General features: G+C 38.4%; 1 protein-coding gene and 1 pseudogene across 1 annotated transcript; both read right to left on the bottom strand.

Annotated features, from left to right (window-relative positions):
- Positions 1 to 248: 248 nt before the first annotated feature.
- On the bottom strand, positions 249 to 18,797 carry LOC114050247 (protein cornichon homolog 4). The gene is made up of 5 exons (XM_027871893.1): positions 18,662 to 18,797; positions 16,497 to 16,565; positions 9,632 to 9,744; positions 2,987 to 3,127; positions 249 to 409 (listed from the first exon to the last, which is right to left on the bottom strand). The coding sequence occupies exons 1-5, from the start codon at positions 18,728 to 18,730 to the stop codon at positions 382 to 384; spliced, it is 420 nt and encodes a 139-aa protein (XP_027727694.1). The 5' UTR covers positions 18,731 to 18,797; the 3' UTR covers positions 249 to 381.
- Positions 18,798 to 24,527: 5,730 nt separating this feature from the next.
- On the bottom strand, positions 24,528 to 24,976 carry LOC114050129 (annotated as a pseudogene).
- Between the last annotated feature and the right edge of the window lie 223 nt (positions 24,977 to 25,199).

Genomic DNA, 25,199 nt, shown 5'->3' on the forward strand with positions numbered 1-25,199 from the left:
TTTTTGCTAATCCAAGTAACTTTTCTCGTTATATTTATTCTTTATTTCTTTGGCTTGCAATTCTTCAATTAATAGTACCATTCCTTCAACAAATGATGATTTTCAACACAGAGAAGATCAAATGGGTGCCTTGATTACGTGTGCTAGTGGTGAGGCTGAGAACCACAAATCTACAAGAACTCAGTTCATGTTTTTTAAATACTTTATGTGGTAAAAATACAGCAAAAATAGTTTTTTGGGTTGTTTGGTTTTTTTTTTTTGTCCAAAGAGGAAAAAAATATACTGCTTAATGAACACAGTCTAGGTATGGACTAAACTCATCTCTGGCTCCTCAACTTTCACTGTAGTGTGAGTCTCCAAGTTAGGCATCTCCTTCCAGGTTCAGTCATTTATCAAAGCCAGAATCATACTGTAAAGAAAAGAGATTATTGTTAACATGTGTTTAAGGAGGACCTACAAGAGTTGTCCAACCACTTTCAACTATACAACAGAATTCCTACTTTGAATCTGTAGAGCTCAGCAGGTAATACTGTTTTGATTAGAAAAATCTGGACCTAAATAGAGCAGAACATATTGAAGTCCATACATAGTAAGTGTTTAATAAATCCTTGTTAACTGACTGACTCATTTTCATTTGAAGTTAAAGGTAAATGGTAAACTTGAGAATATAACCTAAACCAATGTGAAAAGGAAATGTGTACAGAAACTTGATTAAGATGACAAAAATCCCCTCAAAAAGTTTATATTTTATCCCTTAGTAGACTGTAAACAAATTATGTATCAAGTACCTAGAATATCATCAGGACAAAGGAAGATCTAGAGTCTAGACTCTAGAATCAGAGGTGGGGAACTTGTGGCCTTCTAGGTCTTTGGGTGCAGCCTTTTGACTGAACTTCACAAAACAGATCCCCTTCATGAAAGGATCTGTTCTGTAAAACTTGGACTCAGTCAAAAGGCTGCACTGGAGGACCTAGGGGGCCACATGTGGCCTTGAGGCCATAGGTTCCCCAACCTATGTCTAAAGGACTACAAGAAATATAAGGCAGGAAGAAGAGATTTCAATTGGGGTGCATCAGAGAAGACTTGAAGATGGTACCTGAGCCAGATTTTCAGAGAAGTAAAGGACTTAAGCAGATATGGAAGGCCTGAAACCAGTTTGTTTTCTGTTTAATTCAGACTGAGTCTGAACATATGCATGTACATTTAACTGAATAATTCAACATACATTGAAGTGCCTGCCATATATAATTCAGTGCACTGTCATAAGAGCCCCAAATGTTGGCAGGAAAAGTGCATGTAGTCTAAGATCCAAAAGGTAAACGTTTTAACAGCAGAGAAACAGGCAGAATTACCAAACTCATTGGGAACAAGTTTATTTCCATGTTTGCTGAAATGAAATTAAATGAAGCAGGTCTTCAATAGAAAATTTATTTAGTCTTCAATTTTCATTTTTGGTATTTGAAGGGTTTTTTTATATATATGTAAATGGGATAGGTGACAGATATTTTCTGTCTTAAAAAGTAAAGATATAAAAAAGACAAATTAGGTGGATGATGAAAAGTAAACCAAATAAATTCTAATTTCAACATAATCTACATCAATAAGTTACAGTATCAGTACAGTAACAGGATTTTAGAAAATGGGCACTGTAGAGCGGAACATAATGGCCATGACTTCTAAGATGTTTCATTCAAAGATCGAATTAAATGTTTAACTCCATCCGATATAAAAAAGGAAAAACATAGGAGGGCAATTTAATTTAAAAAAATAAGAAAAATTCTCCCTCCTCTTGCCTATTAAGTAAATGTCAAATAAAACAATTATATGCATAATTTTTTACTCCTTTCCATCTATACAGAGTGCTTGGCTTGGAGTCAGACCTGGGTTCTAATCTCTCCTCTAGCACTTACTTGCTCTTTGAATCCAGACAAATAACCTCTCTAAGCCTTCATTTCCTCATCTGTAAGATAACACAGGTTGTATCTTCCTCACATGCTGTGAGATTCAAATATGATACATGTAAAGACCCTGAAATGCTATTTAAATGTTAGCCATGCTTCCTCAGTGGCCCAAACAAAGGCAATTTATAAAATCTGTCATTGCTTTCTAGTAACATGACCATTAGGAATCTGCACATGGTAAAAGTTCTAAATCTTGACATATATGTCAATCTATTTCATTAACAGTGGAAGCCTTTCCACTGTTATACATCACAACTCTTTTCAATTTAAAATCCCAGAATGTTGCCTGAGGCTCAGAAGGATGAATGACTTGCCTACTCAGGTGGCATACATCAGAGGTAGAATTCAAACCCACGACTTCCTGACTTTAAATCTAGTATTCTCTAGTATTCAATCCATGCTGTTCCTAATGTATTTCCTTTGTTTACCTAAGATTTGTGAGTACCTAGAGGGAAAAAGAAACAAGCCTCCTAAGTTTTGAAACAATACCCTATCCTAATTTCCAGGTTCACAAAGAATGTTTTTCACAAGTCAAATCAAGTAGTTTACCCAAATACACACATAAGATTTTAGATTCTTTCATTCCCTTGTCCTGGAGAATAAAAGTAAAAGCACATAAAGGTAACAAGGAAGACAAAGGAAAGGATTTCATGTTTGAAATTGCGAGAAGAAATATGTAGGGTTTCTGGTGATTCCCAATTACTCTCAATCTGGAGATAACAGAAGCTGGATGAGCAGAAGTTGTCTTGGGAATGCCAAACTGACCCACTGTTGTTGGTGCCAGCGGCACTACGAATTCTGCCCAGGACACAGAATTCAGTGAGTTTGTCATGAAGTGAAAACTCATGTCTGGGATATAGATATAATGAAAATGATAACTCTGCACAACTAAAAGAAATACAAGTAATCTCTAAAGTCACCTTTGCTTTCCGTGTCAATGCAAAAATCGTCTATGCTCTAGTATGTCGAACATTAAAAATAAAATTCCCTGGTATACAGGAAAATCCCAGTGATATTAGACTTACCTATAAAGGTACATAAAGAAACAAAGCAAATGAAAACCAAGCTTGATCATGGCTTCCTTCATGTGTGACTTCAACTGCCCTCGGTTGTGTATCTCTGTAGGATCAAACACTCCCATGTTCCCACTTGGTACCATAATGAACCTGGGAGATTAAAGAATAAAAAATGTTCATACCCATTGACCAGTTGATCCAATTACTAAGAATATACTGTAAAGAGATTATTAGTAGGAAATTCAATGTATCTGAACAAAAATATTACTACTAAAACTATGTATAATAGAGGGGATCAGCAGGGAAGAAAGGAATGAAGAAACAAATTCTATGTCCAATGACTGCAGAATGGCTTTACAGAACATGGTATTTTAATATACCATAAGAAATTAAAATATGAATAACATAAAGAACCCAAATAGCAATATACCCACCGACTACAAGTCAATTAAAATAAAATACTTTAAAAACAACTTCATGAAAAATAATTATTTTGATACGCATGATCCCTCTTAAACTGAGTCTCATAAATGAGGATATTGAGTCAAATTTCAGTCTTTTAATATGATCAAAGTGTATAACTGGCTAAGCTTGTGTTCAAATTTAGTCTCAGGCAGGTTGGGATAGTGAATAAAGCACTTGGAGAGGGGAATACTTGTGTTCAAATCCCACTTCACTTTGTACCTGAATTATGCTGGGCAAATCACCTAATCTCTCTCAGCCTCTATTTCCTTATCTGTAAAATAATACCTACCTCATAGGATTGTAATGAGGATCAAATAAGAAAATATACATAAAGCATCTTACAAGCCTTAAAGCACTACATAAACACTGGCTATTATTATTATAAATACATACATATGTGTATGGATACATGCATATGTGTGTATATACAAACATACATACATACACGCACTATCCTAACATTTCTAATAAAAGTATAACTATCTTCTTTCATTGGCGCTGCTTCTTCCTGCCTCAAAATGTGAACATTCCCCAAGGTTTAGTCCTCAGACTTCTTTCTGAGGGTCTCTATAGTCCCTTCCAATTCTAAATAATGTTTTCTCATTGTCCCCATCCTTCATGTACTCCATTAGAAAAAGTAGCCTCAGCACTTTGCACAGTAATAGAATTTAATAAATTACTGAATTAAAGGGTTTATAGAAGGAGGTAATACAATAAAAGTGATTTTTTTAAAAAGATTAATAAAGTGTATAGGGTAAGTTAGAAGAAAAATACAAAAACAATGCCTGCCCTCAAAGAGCTTACACTCTATTGGGAGGAAACACATGTATACAAAAAATTCAATACAAACTATACACAGAGTAAATTCTGAGGCAAGGGAAGTAACAATTGGAGATATCAGGATAAGTTTCCTATAGGATGAGGTACTTGGGTTGAACTTTGAAAGAAGCAAGGGATTCTCAGAGGCAGAGGTGAAGAGGGTTCACTCCAGACATGAGGGACGCCTGTGTGAAGGCACAGTGACACACACACGATGTGGTATCAGGTATAGAGAATACAGGTGGGCCAATCTGGCTGGCACATAGAATGATAAAAGACAGTAACAGGGATAAGCTTTGAAAGGCAGGGCAAAGCCTCATTGTGACAGGAAGCCTAGAAAGGCTGGCTCAAGCTATGGTGAAAAGCCAATCAGAAGAGTTTATATTTTATTCTACCCAAAAGAGAGAACCTTTCCAGCTTCTTCACGTTAGCAGATTCATTGTGTAGTTATATATATCTCGGCAGTCATGTGGAGGATGAGATAGAAACAGGAGGGGCTAAAGGCCAGGAGATCAATTAGGAGGTTACTTTAATACTCCAGGCAAGAGGTGATGAGGGACTAAACTAGTGTAATTGGGACAAAAGTAGCACAAGAGAAAGGAAAATGATTTTGTTAAAAATTTTGGGAAGTAATGTATATAAGGCTTCTATAGAACTCCTTCAGTTGGAACTCTACAATGAAACTTAGTCAATTCCTAGTCATTGCCAGAGCAGAATAGCAGCTGGTAAAATGGCAGGAAAGCAAACAAGTTGATAGCCATGATAGCTCTCATCATTCCCATGCACTTGTATTATTAGCACCAAAACCTCTCCCAATCTGTATATAAGGTATAAGTGAGGAAAGATCACTCCTCACATCATTTGGAAGCCAGGTGAGCAGAAGTGGTCTTGGGAGGCATATTGTGGAGTTAAAATCAATAAGATCTGGCAACTAATTGGATATAAAGGGTGAATAAGCTATCAGTCAACTAGCATTTATGAAGCATCTACTATGTGCCAGGCATTGTGCTAAGCACTAGGGATACAAAGAAAGGCAAAAAAAAAAAATTTTTTTTTAAAACAAAAACAAACAGTCCCTGCTCACAAGGAGCTCATAGTCTAAAAACGGGAGACAGCATGTAAACAACTGTCAACAAACAAGACAGAGCCGGGGTAAGTTGGGGGTAGTCTCAAAGGGAAGAAACTAAGATTAAGAAAGCCTGAAAAAGAGTCAGAGGATAGACAGGGGTTCAAATCTTGCCTCTGAAGCTCACTATTTCTATGAGCCTGAGTAAGTCCAATGACTAACTTCGTTGGCCTGTTTCCTTATCCGTAAAATAAGCGGACTGAAATTAATAGCCTCTGAGGTCCAGCTGCAAATCTATGGTCCTATTAACTATCCCTCCCCCAAATAAGCTGTCTTCTAGTCTGCAATTTATGTTAGATATTCCTTTAGTTACAGGAGGGAACTCCCATAGGGCATTTGGAATCAGTGCCTCTCCTTCTTCCTGGGAAGAACAGCGGTCCATTGCCTAAAGCAGAAGTGTCAGGCATGAAGCCCACAACACTCCTGAGTGCAGCCCAGATCAGATTAAAATGTAATTGGGAAACATGTGGCAAAATAAATAAAAATACAATAAAACATAGATGATATTAACATTAGGTTTTCTCACTCGATATGTGGCTTTCAGAGATTTTTATGTACGGTTTAGAGACTCCCATTTTTAGTTCAGTGGCTCCTGTCTGAGTCTGACACCACTGGCCTAAAGAATTAAGGTCTAACTCCTTCACTTGGAACTCTACAACGATTCCATAACCTACCTAAGCACTTAGAAGGAAGAGTAGATAAAGCACTAGACCTGGAGTCAGGAAGATCCAAGTTCAAATTCAGCCTCAGTCAGCTACTAGGTGTGAGATGGTAGGCCAAGTCACTTAACTGCTGCCTGCCTTAGTTTCCCCATTTGAAAAATGGGAATAATAATGGTACCTACTTCCCAGAGTTGTTGTGAGGATAAAATGAGATATTTGTAAAGTGCTTTGGAAATCTTAAAGTGCTACATAAATACTACTTACTACTTTCCCGTGTTCTCTTCCATTATTCTTTATAAAAATATGATCTAGGCAAATTTCCTGCCTCTGTGTTTTGCTTATGACATGCCTAAATCCTATTTATTCTTTAAGGCCATGCTCAGGTGACATGGTGATCTCATCCTCCTCTCTTATTCCATATACTGACAATATCACTTATTTGGCAATGAGGTGTGCACTCTCTTGGGACGTCTATTTCATGCTTGTATTGTTATTTAATTTTCCATGTATTTATATCTTGTTTCAGAAATGAGGTCATTGTGGCCAGGGACCACATTTTATAACTTTTCTTGTCTCCCCCCACAGTGTTTGGCATAAAGCTTTGTCCACAGCAGATGTTTAATAAATATTTGATTGACAAACTGAGGAGGAAATTATTTTTGAATATCTAATGGACTTAAGATCCACAAATGGTTCTTCTTCTGAAGTATTCTTACAGAACCTATCCTTCAAACACACATACTTGCATTCTGTCCTTATGTAATTACAAGGAAGGAGGATCTTTGGACTTGACAGCCAAAAGCAACCAAAGGGAGTGCCTTCTTCTGTTGCAATCTAACTAAAAGTACAAAGGTGGCTACTTCAGAGCTCTTAATTTCTTCCATGTATATTTCAGTTTCCAATAAGATAAGTAAGCACTTGCACGCATTAAGCTCCTGATGGTATGGTTTGTGGTTAGTTAAGAGTATACCCAAGACCTAGAGACTAAAGATTTCAGTACCCACTGTAGCTCTTCTACAGTGTGTTATGGTCAGAACGAGACAGCACTTTAGATGTAGTGGGTTCTTGATTTATCTAGCACTGAGTTCAAGGTCAGTGGGTGGATCTAGGAGACATAAACATGCTGATTCTGCTCAAGTCTATCTGACAAAGATAAAAAGTAATTTTCTGATTTACAGATTTAATATGCCAATGAAACTACTAAGAAAACACTTTATAAAGCTTAACAAATTCATTTGCAGGAGCAAAAGGCCTAAAATCTCTAAGGAATAATGACAAAAAGTAGAAACGAAGGGGTAAGATCTAAAATATATTATAAGCAGTAACCATCAAAACATTACGGTACCAGCTAAAAAAACACAAAAGAAGATTGGTGGAACAAATTAGATAAGTAGGAATCAGAAATAACTAATTTCAATTAACCAAGAACACAAACTACCTAGGGATTAATTCCCTATTTGGCCATAAATGGGAAAACTGTTTGGCAAAAACAAAATAAAAAAAAACCCTCAAAAATATAGGTCTGTATTTATACTATATATCATAACAAATCCCAAATGGAAACCTTAAAAACATAATAAAAGGTCACATCACATACACCAAAAAAAGCGAAAAACATTATCACCAACAACTGTAGGTAGTGAGAGAATTCTTAACCAAAAAAAGGATAAAGGCAATTAAAGAATTAAAATAAATTAGACTATATAATATCAAAAAGTTTTTGAACAAACAAAATCAATGCAACAAAAATAAGAGGGGAAACCACCGCACAAGAAAAAGTCATTTCAGAAATATTCTTGTCTGATATCCAAGATGTAAATGGAATTAACATACATATGTATTATAATCAAGAGCCATTCTCCAAAGGATAAGTAGTCAAAAGTTTTTAACAAACAATTCTCAAAATAAGAATTACAAATTATTAACAACCCATGAAACAGCTCTAAGTCACTATAATTTTTTAAAATGCAAATCAAAATATCACTTGAGATTTTATCTCACCAGCAAATTCACAAAGATATCAAATGATAGGAATAATACAATGTTGGAAGGGCTGTGGGAAAACAAGCACATCAGTACTCTGCTGGGGGAGCAGTGAATTAATCCAATGATTCTAGAAAGCAAGTTGGAATTATGCTGAAAAAGTGACTCAAATGTTCAGAAACTTTTAAGTTATAGATCCCACTGCTAGATCCATGCCCCATGGAAGACAAAAATAGAATAAAAAGTCTCATTTACACCAAAATATTTGTTACATCACTCTTTGTGATAACAAAGAATCAGAAGCAAAGTAGGTGCCCACTGAATGGGAAAAAGTTAACAAACTGTGGTGCATAAATGTAATGAAATATTACTATGCTATAAGAAAGGACAAATAAGAAGAATACAGAGAAGCATGAAAATATATGAACTGATACAAAATGTAGTAAGCAGTATGAAAAAATAATATTCACAATAACTGCAACAATGTAAGTGATCAAAAAAATAAATCAAACTGATCACTATCTACTAGACATATAACAACACGCTTCACCTGAAAAACAAGATGAGAAAATGTACCTCCCTTCACCAGGGAGGTAAGTGACTAAGGGTATAAATATTGCATATATTTTCAGACTCAAATGATATGTTAGTTTTGCAGAAACTTTTTTTCCCTTTAATCTTCTTTGTTACAAGGGATGGCTCTCTGAGTGAGGGAGGAAGAAATCTGAAGATGATTTCAGAACAGAAGACATTAATTTCTGAGTGAAGAGAGTCTTAACTAAAGGAGTAACAATGTAAATGGAAAGAAAAGACCTCTTAAAATAAGAAAGCAACACTCAGTCAATTGATCATGCTAAGAAAATTTCTGTTTTACTCAAACCAGCTAGACATAAATACAAAAGAAAAGGGCTAAAAGTTTCCAAAAGCACTGAACTATTACCATTACAAATGTGATTTTAAGCACTGTTGTTATTTCAGAGTTCTTTTCAAGTTAGAAAATATTCTGTATATTCTTTGAACTATGGGGGTATTTCCAATTTGCTATATTTGAACAAAACTATATGTTTAAGTCAAGGCTTTAGTAATTGTTACAGTTATCTAATTTCCATGTTACAATATATAATATAAGGTCTGCAATAACCTATGGATCTTCTGTGGTTTGGACTAATCCATGCCTATAGATATTAAATGCAACAAAAAGTCCAACATTTTCAGTCAGTTTGAAAACTTTTTCCCTGAAAGAATTAAGTACTGAATGAAAAACATTTTTTCAAGTTTATGATAGTTAAATATTACAGACTTGAAAAAATATTTACATAATACAAATTTATGCCTTTCCCCCAGAATATAATCTTGAAAATAGCTATTTTCCCACTCCAAAGTAAACAATTCAAGTAAACAATACATATTACACAAGGAATAACGAATCCTTCTTTCATTTACTATATTATCTAATAACCCCTTATTAAGAGTAGGCCATTTTAAAAAAGTACAATAAATGTTTTGGCTAACTTTCAAATGTGGCTTAGTACACCCTCATTTTTACTACTCTAGGCCAAAAACCTGCCCTAATGAAAAAACTAAATATGCTGTACTCACCGATATATATTCCAGGTAGCAACAGGCAAGTTGAGGAGAAAAATGAACCAGTGCAATGAAATAAGCATTAATATGGTAACAATAGTGTGGCCAATCAATTCTGGGACCACCCACTGAAAAGAAAGGAAAGCACATTTTACATTTTCTTCATATTGTTTGCAGCCAAGTCTATGACTGTAAAAAACCTCCATGCTGGCACCTTGGGACTTTACCCAAGGGCAGATGCCTCATATCTGCAAGCGGCTTCACCTGCCTGTGCAACCAACTGATTGCCTATGTGGCCAGTTGAAGTTTGTCTTAAATAACATACTTAAATTTCATGTTTGATTTTATCACGCAAATTTAAAGCCCTGATTGAAAAGGGGGTGGAGGTAGGGAAGTCTAGTTTACTTTTTATTTCAATCTCTCTGCTTTAAAAAAAAAAAAACCCTAAGTCAATATGAACACAAATTAGGGCATTACAGCTGGAAAGGGACAGGAACTGAGCCTGTAATTTTAGTGGCATAAGGAGCGCCTGGTGAGGAACTTCTACCACACAGGCCAGCCAGTACCTTCTTTATAACTTCCGGTTTTTAAAGCTTTACTCAGAGTAGTGGTATCAAACTCAAATAGAACCAGGGGCCACTACCATACAAGAGGATCCCTGGGGCTGGAATGTGACATTATCTATGTTTTACTGTATTTTTATTTATTTTGCTAAATATGTCTCAATCACATTTTAATCTGTTTCTAGCCAGACTCTGGCCCCACATTTGCTGCCTCTTGCCTACAGCACTAAAAAATAACTCATCCAAGTTCACACAGTGTGGATATGTCAGAGGTGAGACTTGAACTCATGTGGTCCTGGTTCTAAGGCCAACTCTCTATCTGCTATGCCACTTGCAGCCACTAACAATTTCCATAAAACCTTTCAACCCAGAACCTCAATGTACTTTACAAATAAATCATTCTCATGGAGACCATCATTCAACTCAAGGAAGGATAAAAACCTAAACACTGAATAAAGCTTAAAGTAAATACTTGGAAGGGCAGAGAGGTAGTGGCAGAACCAGGACTTAAATTTAAGATTACATTATTACATTAACATGGCAACACAATTTTAGTTTCCTTCATTTATGACTCCATTTTTCACGCACTGACAACTATTACAGCTGGGCTCTCAGTGGGGGAAAGGAGGAGCAGAGGATGTGGGAACAGAAGGACCTAAAAAAATGTTTTGTATTAACTTATGTTTTATCATTTTTAATAATGTATTTTAATAAGCTAAACAAAATGGAATATTAAAATACTCCCAACCAGCCAGATCCTCCCACTGGGTAATTTATTCTCTAGGGACAAACCGTAAGATACTTGTTTTTTTCCACATTTTCTGAAAGTGTAGTCAAATTTTCAACTATTAATAAATGTATAATTTAATTCAGCAGTCAGCAACATTTATTTATACTAGCCTTATTTTCTTTTCTTTAAATAGCGTCACTAGACTCACAGATTAGGGGAATGCTGTTTACCTAGTCTTTAACAAAGTATTTGAATACATATTTCATGCTATTCTTGGGGAAATTATAGAGAGATATGAGTTAGGTGTCTATCTAGAAGTGGCTGAAAGGCTGGACTGAAAGGATAGTCACTAATCATTTGATATCAACTTGGAAGGAGTTCTCCAGTGGAGTTGGAAGGAATGAATGCTTGGCCAAATGCTGCTTAACATTCTTATCAATGGAAGGCATAGATAGAACCCCTACCAAATTTGCAGATGACACAAAGCTAGAACAGATAGTCACTCTGTATGACAGAGTCAGGATCAAAAAAGATCTTATCTTGTTGGTCTGAATCTAATAAAATGAAATGTAACAGGGATAAATGTAAAGTCATATACTTGGGTTTGAAAAAATTAACTTCAAAAATACAAGACAGCAGCAGTTCATCTGTAAAAGAGCTAGGAGTTTGAGTGGCTTGTAAGTACAATGAGTCAAAAGTGTGACATTCCTACAAAAACATTTAATGTGATCTTAAGCTGAATACAGAGGAGCACAGCTTCCAGAACAAGGAGGTGATAATCTATATATATTCTACCCTGGTCAGACATCTGAAACGTTGCACTCATTTCAGTTGCCAAAATTTAGGAAGGACACTTGATAGGCCAGTGAGTGTCCAAGGAAGGCAGCTACGAAGGCGGAGGACCTAAGGACCACACAGTATGAACACTGGCTGAAGAAAATGGGGATGTTTAGCCAGGACAGGAAATTCATGGGAAAGGGAGGAGCAATGTAGCTCTCTTTGTGGATTTCAAGATTTGTCATGTGGAAGACGGGTTACCCTTGTTCAGTTTGGTTTCAATGAGGAAAAGTAGGAGGAATAGGTAGAAGCTGCAAAAAGGCAAACTTAGGCTTGACAGCAGGAAGAACTGCCATGAGTTGGAGTAAATTGTTTCTAAAGTCCCTTCCAATTCTGAAGTTCTACTGTGATGTCTTGACAGAGTGCCAGAGGCACAGAACCCAATCTTAGGACGTTAGGCTGACAGTGTGAAAACAAGGTAAAGAAGGGTTGGAAAGAGCATAGGGAGGTGGTGCAGCCGCTATAAACAGCATCCCTGGGTACGGCAGAACAAGAAGGCGGCTCACCCCAAAGCCAATATCACTCCCAGCTCTGACCCTAGGGAGTGAGTGTCATCATCAGTCCCAAAAGAACTGTGGGTTTATGAGATAAGACAAATGGTCAAGACACTGGAGCTTGCTCTGGTAGGGGAACTCCAGGCAGGGAGATTTCATAAAATTCTCATTCAAAACCCAAGGACTGTCAAATCCTAACCAGCTACATCCATGCTATAATTAGCTAATACCACCTTAGAGATCTGCCAATGTTTAGGTGTCTCTAAAATGACTTAAATTAGGGGTTCTTCATCTTTTTTGTGTCAGACCTCTCTGGCAATCTTGTGAATCCTTTGGATCCCTTTCTGGAGTAATGTTTTTAATTGTACAGGATTACTAAGGAAAGCAATTTTATTAAAATACAACCATCAACGTATTTTTTAAAACAAATTCACAGACCTCTGACTTAAATGGACAACAAGGAATAACCCTCTCATTCAAAAAAACTGGTCTTTTTTTTTCAGTTTTCAAAAGAAAACCTACAAAACATCCTACATGCTAAACAAAAATAATGTGCCACTCAACTAACCAAGAAATAATTTATTTGAAAGTTAACAATTCAATAACAATATCACTACTAGGTAATTAAGATATAGTTTATTAAAAATTCAACTTTAAAAATTTCATTTTATTTCTATCATGGGCCAGAGAAATCTCAGTAGAAAAAAAAATGGAAGACACGTGTAAGTGGTTTTTAGAGTCAAATATGTACATAACACTTTTTAGGCACAAAGTGTAGGTCCATCCTTCCCATAGGTTGAACCAATGCTAATTGTTTCACTTACCTATATTCAATTTCTGCAATTCAAGTGTTTTTACCAAAATAAAGTTCTGGCTAAATTAAAGGTGATGTTGCCTCAGTTGCCTGAAGAGAATCTTTTAAACAAAAATGCCCACTATTTTGGTCTGACTATAAGCTGAATTTTTTTCTCCTAAATCTGGATTATATAACCCAAGTATGGCCTATAAGCTGCAGTGTACTGATGTTTAACAAGGAGGGGGGTAGTGGAGTATACATGATAAATCTGTAAGCTTAATCTGCATTGTTAATATTTTCCCCTTTCTCCTCACTTTCTTAAGTCTAGACAATCAACAAAACAATAAATCAAGCCCAGATTTGTATTATTTGCCTATTTCTGAGATGTAAATACTCACACTAAACATTTTTAAGATGCCTCCAGCTGGTTCAGGCTGGCTCCCCCACCACCACCACCTTTAAGTGTTATTTTTCATTTTGTGTGTGTGTGTGTGTGTGTGTGTGTGTGTGTGTGTGTGTGTGTGTGCAGTTCCTTTCAAAAAGGTATCAAAATGGTAATATGGCTAAGAAAGTGACTATCCTTTAAATTATCATCCTCACCCAGGGATGATGTGAGACTCCAAGAGTAAAGAAACACAGACTTGAGAAAGAGAACAGCTTTCCTCACGTAGGTACTTTGCCTTTGCTGTAACAGTGAGGGAAAATGAAAGGGGGAAAAAGGAGGAGCTGAAGAGACAGATTTTTTTCACGTCCAACATTCCTGAGGGCGTTTTATTACACCAAGTATTGTGAGATGTCAGAACTAATCCAATTTCTGAGATGGAAGGAAACTCTGAAGTCATCTGGTCCCCATCTAACCTCTTACCTCACACAGGAGTACCCTTGAGAAACAGTCGTCTAGCTTGTTTGAATCTTCCAGTGACAAGCACTGGCTTTGGAGTCAGAAGGCCTGAGGTTAATCCAGTCTCTGCTTCTAATTGCCTGTTAGATCTTGAGCAAGTCACTTAAGTACTCTATGCCTCAGTTCCACATCTGTAAAATGAGGGTTGAACTAAACAGCCTTTGTGATCCCTTCCAACAGCCTTTTCAGTCAGGCCATTCCATTTTTGGACAGTCTTGATTGTCAAAAAGTTCTTCTTTATACTGAAATGAAATGTGTCTCCTTGTAACTACTACCCATTGTTTTGGTTCTGCTCTCTGGAGCTACTCAAGTAAGCTCCAACCCCCCTTCCACATGACAACCCTTCAAATACTTGAAGACAGGGATACTATTCATCATTAAATCTGCTCTTCTCCAGGCTAAACAACTCCAGTTCCTTCAACCAATCCTCCTCTGACCTGGTTCCAAGTCCCTTCACCATCACAGATGATTTCCATTTTGTCCAATGTCCCTCTTAAAATGATCTGACCAACAGAGAGAAGAGTTGTACAAATATCTTCCTTATTCTGGGAAATACACTTCTAATCATAGAGCCTAATATTAGAGTTTTTTAGCAGATAAACCATACTGATGACTCTAATTGAGTTTACAGTCAACTAAAACCCCTAAATCTTTTTATATGAACTGCTGTTAAGACACATCTCTTCTATCTCATATTTATGAAGTTAACTTTTTGAATCTGAAGAACTCTGAATCTTAGAAAGACAGCCTGGTGTAGTGAAAATTGTAATGGACTGGGAGTTCGAAGACAACATCTGGGCCCTACCACTTACCTAGCTGTCTAACAGTAGACAAAGTAACAACCTCTCTGAACTTCAGTCATCTCACCTACAAAATGGAAATTATATTTATACTATCTATATTACAGGACTGTTCTGAAGAAAGTTTTTATAACTATAAAGCACTATACAAATATAATCTATTGTCATCACCATAGTTCCAATCCATGGGTCAGAAGAAAGGTACATATTGATTGGACACCCTATAGCAAATTTATATAAGGACATGGACAAGCATAGCACAGTATAGGCAGGCATGGAAAGGGTGCAACCTGCATCACTGGGGAGGTCTACAGAATCAATGAACTCAGATATCCATCTGAATATTTGAGAATAATACGAATTAAATTTCATCTTGTTAAATTTGGGCACTTTTAAAACAAGCCAGATCTACCTTTTTTTTTTTAAATTCTGTCATTTGGTGTATTTTAGCTAACCCTCCCAGCTCTGTGTCACCTGCAAATCTGTCACTGATGTCTTCATCCAAATCACCAATAAACATGTTGAAAAGGTCAGGGTTTAAGACACTGTATTTATGCAAACCAGTAGGAAGACCTCCCTCCAGTTTAACATGCATCTATTAACTAATATTCTTTAGGTACAGATTCAACCACTCTGTTAATCCACTTAACTACACTGTTGGCTAAGGTCACAAAGGGAGTGTCAGAACTCCCATTAAATTTGGGTTCTCCTGATTGCAAGTACATTGCTTCATATTTCACCTTCTAAGTTCTCACAAACCACCTGTGAATGTTTTATATTTTGCCAGGGATTAACACCAAGCTCAAGAGTCTAGTTTCTAAAGAATCTAATTCTTCCCTTTCCCCCTCCCCCACAAATCAGTACTTTTCTATTTTCGGTCTTTCAGCACATTTCACATTTTTCATAATTCTGAGCAACTCCACAATTTTATCTAGGTCTTTGTTGACATAGATCATCTAAGACAGGGGACTTCTATTGGATATTTTTATGGAGAACAGAGATTATCGTTGTTCTACTACGCTCTACAGAACTGAACCAGGACTAGAGAGTAACAAATTTTGGTTCAAGTAAGAAACAAGTTCTTTAGAATTAAGAGTTGCCCCAAAATGAGATGGGGGTATCTTTGCGGGGTGAGAGAATAGTTCTGTTTTCTCTCATAGATATGTCCAAGCGGGGGCTACAGTCAGGGAGACTGTACTATAGCACAGATTCATGCTTCAGACACGGTCTGCACTAAAAGACTTCCAAGGTTCCTTCAAACTCTAAGACTCCACGATTCTTTCAAAAGTCATTTAAAGTGGCTCAGTGTGCTTTCTAACTATCTAGTTGCTTGTCTTGAGTTTCAGTTTCCTCTTCACTAAGTTTGTCCTACTGTTATCAGTTTGAGGATCCTTTTTCTCAACTGAGAAGGCGGAAGTGGAGTAGCTGGGTATTTACTTTCCCTTCTCTTTCTCATTTGGTAGCATTATTATTATAGTATCTGCCTCAAGAAGTAGACTCAACCCTGGTATCTTCACATCAAATATACTTTTTAAAGTTCTTTATTGTCCTTGGAATATTTTTTTTTTAATTCTGAAAACTTCAGTTCATTCTGGCCCACTGCCTTCCTGATATTATTTTTAACATATTACATCCATAATTCAAGCTTCAAGAACATGTATTCTACAGTCAACTGTTCCCCTTGATTGGTACAGGAAATTGAGAGCTGACTAGATTCCTACTGACTAGAACATTAGAAAATAGGCTTTTAAAGTCTTACCTTGTTTAATTTTGAGCAACAAGACCTAGCATTGATGTAGTCACATTCTAAATCAGATAATGTGATTATCTGAAGACCAAGATAAGGAAACATTAAATTCAATCTTTAATAATACAACAGTGATTTCATGTTAAAGCCTCAGAAAATGACTAAGTATACAACTCATACTGCTCAACGATAGAATGAGGTTTGACTTGATAAAAAAAAATTTGCTATTTCTTTACTGAAAAATATTAATGTCAGATTATTAAGAGAACTTAAATTTCTCATTTATTTTACCCCATTCCCTTTTCAACCAATGACATTCATGGATAGCCTTACCAGTACTCACTATTTCTACATCTGGACCTCCCAAATGCAACATAATGTGAAAAACAGGGAGATTAAAAAGATCCAAAATGAAAGTATAAAAGTAGTAAAGTAATATCTATTTTAACAATTAAAAAGAAATGGGACAATTCAGTATATATTCCTTTCCTCCATTTCCTCAATGTCCTTGTCTCCTTATCCCCCAACATTCTGGCTTTCATGCTTACCATTCTACAGAAAAGGGTTAAGCACCATCAGCTACAAACACTCTATCAGGTGATTTTGCTGGGGAAAAGAACTGAGGGGTGGGGGGGTTGTGTTGTTCATTGTTGGAGTTTTGGGGCCGTTTTGTGTCAAAACAAAAGTTATCAATTTTAAAAGAATTTTAAAACTGCTGTAGGATAACCAAAAGGCAATATGCTCTAACAAACTGAAAATTTAATTCTGTCTATAGAATGGGGATTCTTAATCTGGGGTCTATAAACTTTTAAAAAATATTTTGCTAATGATATTTCAATACAAATTGCTTCCTTTATGATCATATGCATTTAAAAACATTGTTCTAAGAAAGGGTCCACATGTTTCAGCAGACTGCCAAAAGGATTCATGACACACAAAAGAAAGGTTAAAATTTCATGACCTAAAATCTCACACACAAAAAAGTGGCAAGGAACATTTATTTCTAAACCATTCATTCATTCATTTAACAATTACTGAACTTTATTATGTTCAAGGCACTAAGCTATAAAATGGGAAGCAGATTCTAGTTTAATTTTAATAACAAAGTAACGTGGCATTATTATGCAATACTGTTAATAAGATTGGTGTTCTGGGGCTGAGATAGTTTGTTTCTTTTCTATGTCCTGAAGTGCCTACTTAGTTCAGTCCTGAGCTTCAATAACTACTTTCTGCCTTGCATAGACACAGTATAAACATTGTAACATGAAAGAATAAATACAAAATCTCCATGACACTTGTAGCCAACTTCAAATGGGCCTGTTTTGTAAAACACTTCTGGCATGTCCAAAGACTTAAAAGAGTTCACACTTTAGGAAACCACAAAAAGTAGTTGCAAAAAGAATGGAGGCAGTTAACTAATAGTGTATTTATAGACCTAACATTTCTTCAACACTGGTTTTTCAAGAAGTTTAACATAAAACATCCAGAAAAGGATGTTATTCCAAAGCGAAGAGTTCGCCTCTAGAAAATGAACCCAGTCTTGCTTGGGGTGTGAAATGCCTGGGCTGCAACACTCTGGAGAACAAAGGAGGGGGGTGTTTAAAGGAATGACAAGAGGGCTCCCTAGCACTAGAGCAGCCGCGGGGAGGGGAGGCTGGGGTCCCAGCCAGGATCAGCCCGATGGGGTATCCAGTGCCCACGCTACCTGGCTCCACACCGCTGGATTATCCTTCCCCGCAAAAAAAAAAAAATCTCCTGGGGAAACCTAACCTTCCTCTCCGAAGAGCGCCGAGGGGACGGACCGAGGCAATGAATCATGCCCGGTTAGGCTGCACCTAGGACTCGGGCGGGGAGGGGGCCCAGCCAAAGCGGGGACCCAGGAAATCACGGGATCGGGACCGAGGTAGGGCTCCCCTCGCTCCTCCGTCAGACACACCCACCCCCGGCCCCCGGCAGCCCGCCCCGCCCTGGCCAGAGCCCGGGCCGGCCCTGTTCGCGCGCACCCCCGCTCCGGCGCGGCGGCGGGCGGGCCCCCCACCTTCCCCTGTCCGCACCCGCGCCCGCTCAGCCCCGAGGTTGGGGCTCCCCCGGCCCGGGCCCGGGCCCGCCACGCCACGCCACGCCACGGGGTGTCCGACGGAGTCCCAGCCAGGAGGGCAGACGAGAGGCAAGGATACAAAATAGACGGAAAGGAAGATGAGGGCGCAGCAATCGATGAGCGAGAAGACGAAAACCACCGCCTCCATCCTTCGGCGCCTTCGTCGCCGCCAGTTCCGCCAAACCGGCTACCGTCCGCGGAACCTCCCACCAATGGCCTCCGCCATGCCACTGCATGACGGGAGTGGTAGTCCGCCGCCTGTCAGCCCTCGCACGCCCAGGCTCCGCGGCGGCGCCTGCTGCATGCTGGGAAGTGTGGGGCTGCGGCGCTTTGGCTAGTTCCCCGCCCCCATTCAATTCCACGAGTTTTATTAAGCGCCGGTTAGCGGCAGGTCCCTGGGCTGGGCAAACACAGAGGTGCAAAACCGCAACCTCTGACCTGAGGATAATTCCTTAGGGATCGCAGCTCCGAGCAAGACTCGGCTCATATTCTAGAGGCGAACTCTTTGCCTTGGATTGCAGTAACATCCCTTTCTGGGTGGTTTATGCTCAAACTTCTTAAAAAGTCAGTTTTGAAGAAACAAGTAGGATTCTTAGTGGAAGCTTGGTGCAGTGGAATAAACGCCGGGTCTGCAGTGAGGACCTGGATTGGAATTCTGACTCTTGACTCTTGCTAGTTTTGAGACCCTGGGCAAGTTGCTTTTCTTCTCTGGGCCTCGATTTCCTCTTCTGTAAAAGAAGGGGGTTAGACTAAATGATCTCTAAGGTCAACTCCAAGCTCTGAACCGGTGACATACGTCATTAAAGAATTAGACGTGAACTCTGGCTTAAGTATCATAAAATCTCCCATTGCTAATTGCCCCATCGATTAGTCAACAAGTATATCTACTGAGTACTCACACCCTAGTGGAGTTATCCTCTACTCCACATTTTGAATCCTATTCACTTCTCCCTTAATTTTTAATTTTTTTAAATTATTAACTTTTAACTCGACAAACATGAGCATTTTAATATACAAAACAGGAAAAGCGGCAAAGATATAGTTATAAAATCTGGATCGATCTATCTATAATTGTGAATCTCTGTTACAGTTGTTGAGGATTTTGTTGGGGGTTTTTGTTTGTTTTGTTTTATGTGTAACCTTGTATTTAGACTTTACCATTGGTCCAGGGGTGGGAAACTTTCTAACTCGAGGCCACATGTGGCTCTTTAGGTACTTGGGTGCTTCGGTCTTTTGACTGAGTCCAAGTGTTACAGAACAAATCCTTTTATTAAGGGGATCTGTTCTGTGAAGTTTAGATTCGGTCAAAGGGCCTCACCTGAGCACCTAGAGAGCCACATGTGGCCTTGAGGGCACAGGTTCCCTAGCCCTGGTCCAACTCCAGGCAGAAAGCCTTCACCTTGCCCACATTCCTACAGTAGGAGGGAGCCAGGAGAGGGAGTATCTTTTATCCTTTGGCTTTTGCTTTCTACCCTGAATTATCACACCTGGTCAGAGAGCAGCACTGACACTTTCTGTTCCCTGAGAAACTTAATTTTCTCCTCTTTTGTGTTTTTAATGTTTAGTTGACACTTTCCACCCCCTCTTTTTTGCATCAGTATCACCACCCATGGGCTCCTCCCTACAATTCCCTTTCTCACAAAAAAATTAAAGCCTTCCCTTGTATTAAAGTACAGTCAAGTAAAACAAATTTCTTTGTATGCTTTCCTAGTCTACTACTTCTCTGCCAAGAAGTGGGAGGCCTTCCTCTGGAGTCATGATTGATTATTGATCAGTGTTCCTAAGTCTTTCAAAGATATTTTCCTTTAAATTATTGTAATTATGTTATAAATTATACTAGTTCTACTCATTTCACTCTATCAGTTCATGTGTCTTCCTATGTTTCTCTTAACCTGTCTATTTTATCATTTCTTATTTTACAATAATATTACATTGCAGGCAAATAGACAGATGAATAGATGGAGAGAGACAGGCTGAGGTAGAGACTGAGACATAATTTATCTCTTGGCTATGGGCCAGGCAATGTGCCAGGTGCTTGGGATACAATACAACCAAATACCCTCTGCCTCAAAGAGCTTGCATTTTAATGGAGGAAATCAATACATAAAGGAAAGATGGAAAGAATATGATGGGCATGGCAAGGAAACCTAAGGAAATTGAATGGAGTCCTGGGGCCCTGCAATTTAAGGCAAAAAAACTCACCTGTCATAGCCTGTGAGTCAGAGTAGGAGGTGGTGGAGATATTAGGGCCATGACAAGGAGACCACATATGCAGTAATTTGTTCGGCTGTTACCTAGTTGGCGGTCTCTCACTTTGTTCCCAGTTCTTTGCTACAACAAAAGATACTGTTATAAATAATATTGCACATATTGGTCCTCGTAAGAGACGGAATTTACAGAAGACTGTAAGTATGAACAAAGGGGCTCTCAGTTTCAGCTATAATGATTACTGCTTTCTGAATTCAGCCAGGAGAACTACCAATGCCTGCTAAGCCAGGATGTAACAGGGGCTTGGACTTAGAAGCAGCAAGACCTCCCTATCTGTAATAAGTTATTCTCTAGGTTGCATATTGAAGTACAATTTGAATTAAAAAGGTCTACCCTAATTGCACAGTCATGTCAGGCTTTCTCTGGCACACACACACATTGTTGTTTGCTAGAAAAAAAAAATCAAAGAAGGAAAAAGAGACTCAATATAGATGAAGGAGGGAAGTGAGATCAAATAGCCATTTTAATAGTGACTGTGCTTATAGGTAGAAAACTTTTGCATGTCTAGGTGACAATGTGGACTCTGGTGGTTGAGACCATGCCTTTACAAGGCTGAAATAGAGGGAGCTTACATCCCCATCCTAGGCAATATCGGGAAGCAATGATGCCTAATTTGTGTTGGAATAGTTGAGATTTAGCAGGAAGAGGTTCTAGTGGGGATCGTGGTTATTAAGCTTTTTCATATGAATGAGTGATTTGCCTAAGGGGTAGGATTAATCACCCCAGTTCACAGTACAAACTAGAAGATTTGAGAATGGAAAATAGAGGTCAGGCAGAGCAGAATGCAGAAAAGGATCTGTGAAATCCTATTAGAGTGTGAAATTCTTGACAGCAGGGACTGGCTTTTTGTTTTGTTTTGTTTTGTTTTTTATCTTTCTTTGTATTCCCCAGTGCTTTGCACAGTGCTAAGCACATAGTAGGTGCTTAATAAATACTTGTTGACCTACTGCTTACTGGGCTTCCATTCTTCATTTGATCCAGAGGCTGAAAGTACTAACTTCAAGGTTATGCTTGTCGTTTGGATCAACCAATCATATGTGCAGAAAACATCACCAGGAAAGAAGAGCAGTAGAAGTATTCGCTTACAGGTGGCCATTTCCTTCGGTTTTCACTGAGTTTTACCCCCTTACTAGAAATATGAACTTATCATCATTCAATAAAAGGTTGTTTTTTGGGAGTTTTTGCTACAATCTTTTGTTTCTTGCTGTTCTGGTACTCCCTCAGCTTGAATCCTGGCTCTCCTCAGGTTATAATGTCATTGAACTTTTGGGAGTATGTGCAGTAATGTGCTGGTAAATGTTTAGAAACCTGCTCTCTAAACAAACAAACAAACAACCCTGAAACTATTCTCTCCAGAGTTACCAATCAACTTTTAATTGCCAAATCAAATGGCCCCCACTACCTCCTTTACTTGTCTCTGATAAAAAGGGGCTCTTTCTCCTTGCCAAGGCTACCCCCTAAATGTGCTCTCAATCCTATCCCTTCCAGTCTTCTACAGCAGATTGCCCCCTCAATTTTCTCAGTTTCTCCCTCTCTCCTGGTTCCTTTTCTGCTGCCTGCAAACCTAGCCCAGTCTCTCCATCCTTTAAAAGAAAAAACCAAAAATACCCTCTCTAGACCCTGCCATCCTATCCCTTCAAGCCATCATCCTATCTCTTTCTCAGCTAAAATCCTTTAAAAAGCTAATACTCATTGTTTGCATTATCTCTCCTTATTTTCTTCTAAACTGTTTACAATGTCTTCCAAAGTCATCATGCAATTGAAACTGTTTTATTCAAAATTACCAATAACCTCTTGATTGCCAGATCTAATGAGCTTTTCTCATTCCTCATCCTTCTTGACCTTTCTTCAGCATTGTACATTTGAAACTACCCCTCTTCCTGGATACTCTCTTCTCTCTGGTTTTTGTGGCATTGCTCTCTCTCTCGTTCTCCTCATACTTAGTTTAAGTGTAGTTCTGACCATGTCACTTCCCTTTCCCGTAAATTCCAGTGGCTCCTTATTACCTCTAGGATCAAGTGTAAACTCCTCTGTTTTTTTTTCATTTAAAATTCTTCACAACCTAGTCCTCCAGGTAAGTCATAACCTACTTTTGCTAGAACTCAACTAGTATTCTTGTTGGTTCTCACCTGTCACTCCTTCTGCCTTCATGTTTTTGCACTGGCCATCCTTGATGCTTGTTATCTCTTAAAATCCTTTGTCAATGTTCAAGGACCATTTTCTGTAAGAAACCTTTTCTGATGCTCCCCTTCTCCCAGCTGCTAATGCCTTTCTCTCAAAGTCATCTTGTATCTATTCTGCATATACCTCTATATCTAAATGTTGTCTTTATTAGTTACACTGAAATTCCCTCAGGGCAGGTACTGTTTCACTTTTGTCTTTGTATTTTCCCCCCCCCCCCCATTCTAACACAGGGCCTGGATCCTCATAGGAACCTGATAAATGATTGTTGATTGATTGAAATTCTTTTGGTGAGCATATCTCCATGGCTTATGCCTTGCCCAGTATTAATGACCAGCAGATTGTTAGACAAGGTTCTGCCTGCCAGTATATCTTTCCAAGAATTCTAAATATTTAGGACACCTGTAACCCCTAGAGGCCTGAAGTCAGGAAGACTCATCTTTCTGAGTTCAAATCTGGCCTCAGACACTTACTCAATGTGTGACCCTGGGCAAGTCACTTAACCCTGTTTGCCTCAGTTCCCCCATCTGTAAATAAGCAGGAAAGGGAAATGGCAAACCACTCCAGTATCTTTGCCAAGAAAACCCCAAACAGGGTCACCAAGAGTTGAACATGACTGAAATGACTGAATAACCATAGCAACCCATATAGACTTTGAGGGTCCTTATTCCAAATTCCACTTGTATTGGAGAATGGGTTCCCCAAAGCAAGACTAAGTATAGTTCCCTTAGGGGTACCCCTCAGAGGTCAAGGGGGTATCATTCAAATATTAATAGCTTGAGCTTTCAATCCTGTGTATTGTCCTTAATATCTATGCCAGTTACAACTAGTAACTTCCTTATGTTGATTAGTACCCACTTTCATTAAATCAATTAGCTTTGACAAAGAAATAATTTACTGAGAAGATACTGAACAAGAACAGAAGTATCAAAGATAATGTGTTAACTTAGGGCCACACTTTTCCCACACCATCTTGGTCCCTGAGAAGAGCAAGCCAAAACTTAAAGTAGTCACTACCAAACATTTGCCTGACCAAATTAATTTCTGAATGCTGTATGGCTGATAGACAAACTCACTCCCTTGACTGCAGAAACCAGGGTCTTCGCTATGGCTTAAGTGGATAACAAACAATCAAGTAATACTTGTGCATGTTCTAAAGTCCATGTAGGGGCCTAAATGAGGCACAGTTCACTTCTCATGCTCATAATGACTTAGCTCTTATTGGCCTTGTTAGAGAAGAGCCTTTATTTTAAGGTGGGCTTTTGTTCTGCCAAATCACATCAACCAATAAGCATTTATTAAAAAATAATAAAAGCTAACATTTTTATGGTACTTTAATGTTTGCAAAGTTTCATATATATATATATACATACACCATATTAAGTGTGTATACATACATACAGATATATATACGGATACCATAGTATGTGAATATACACGTGTACATATATATGTACACGTGTATATATGATCTCATTTGATTCTTTTTTTTCCACTTTTAATAAACATTTTATTTACTGACCAACAAAGTAGTTCTAAAACCGTAGCTTCTGGAAGAACCACTTGTTTTTGCCTGTCTTGTACCTTTCCTCAAATTTGACCTTGGCCTCCCTCCTGGCCTTACATTTTAGTGCAGGGTCACGGAACACATCCTTGTTGACAACTGTGTTGTCCAATGGGATATCCACAGAGTATCTGGTGGGCATGAGGTGGTTGTAGTTATAAACTTTCACAAAAGACTTGATTTTTGATCTCTTGGCAATCTTCTTTTTGCCCATTACTGAAGTTACTTTGAGAGGGTAGCCGTCAATACCTACCACCAAGGCATGGCTGTAGGGCCTGTCGGAGGTCCCATCATCAATTCTCTTGATGATGACAGCTTTGCGCCGCCCAGAGTACTGGCCAGGACCAGCAGCACCTTCCAGGGTTTCATGAACTTGCCCATTTCGACACAAAGCAGGTCTCTCCTAGAGCCAAAAAGGAAAACTAGCCTTTTTTTAAAAATTTTTTTATTTTTAGACAGTTAGGGTTAAGTGACTTGCCCAGGGTCACACAGCTAGTAAGTGTCAAGTGTTTGGTCTGAGGCTGGATTTGAACTCAGGTCCTCCTGACTCCAGGGCCCGTGCTCTATCCACTGCCACCTAGCTGCCCCTCATTTGATTCTTAAA

Source organism: Vombatus ursinus, unplaced genomic scaffold, assembly GCF_900497805.2.
Source record: "Vombatus ursinus unplaced genomic scaffold, bare-nosed wombat genome assembly UNPS02014798.1, whole genome shotgun sequence".
NCBI classification, from domain to species: domain Eukaryota; kingdom Metazoa; phylum Chordata; class Mammalia; order Diprotodontia; family Vombatidae; genus Vombatus; species Vombatus ursinus.

What these genes read in the sequence shown, in the direction of transcription:
- LOC114050247 (XM_027871893.1), bottom strand. Translation starts at nt 18,730, where the DNA reads ATGGAGGCGGTGGTTTTCGTCTTCTCGCTCATCGATTGCTGCGCCCTC. An exon ending in TCTTCCTTTCCGTCTATTTT is followed by an intron (nt 16,566 to 18,661) that starts GTATCCTTGCCT and finishes CTTGGTCTTCAG; the next exon opens with ATAATCACATTATCTGATTT. An exon ending in GCTACCTGGAATATATATCG is followed by an intron (nt 3,128 to 9,631) that starts GTGAGTACAGCA and finishes TTAATCTCCCAG; the next exon opens with GTTCATTATGGTACCAAGTG.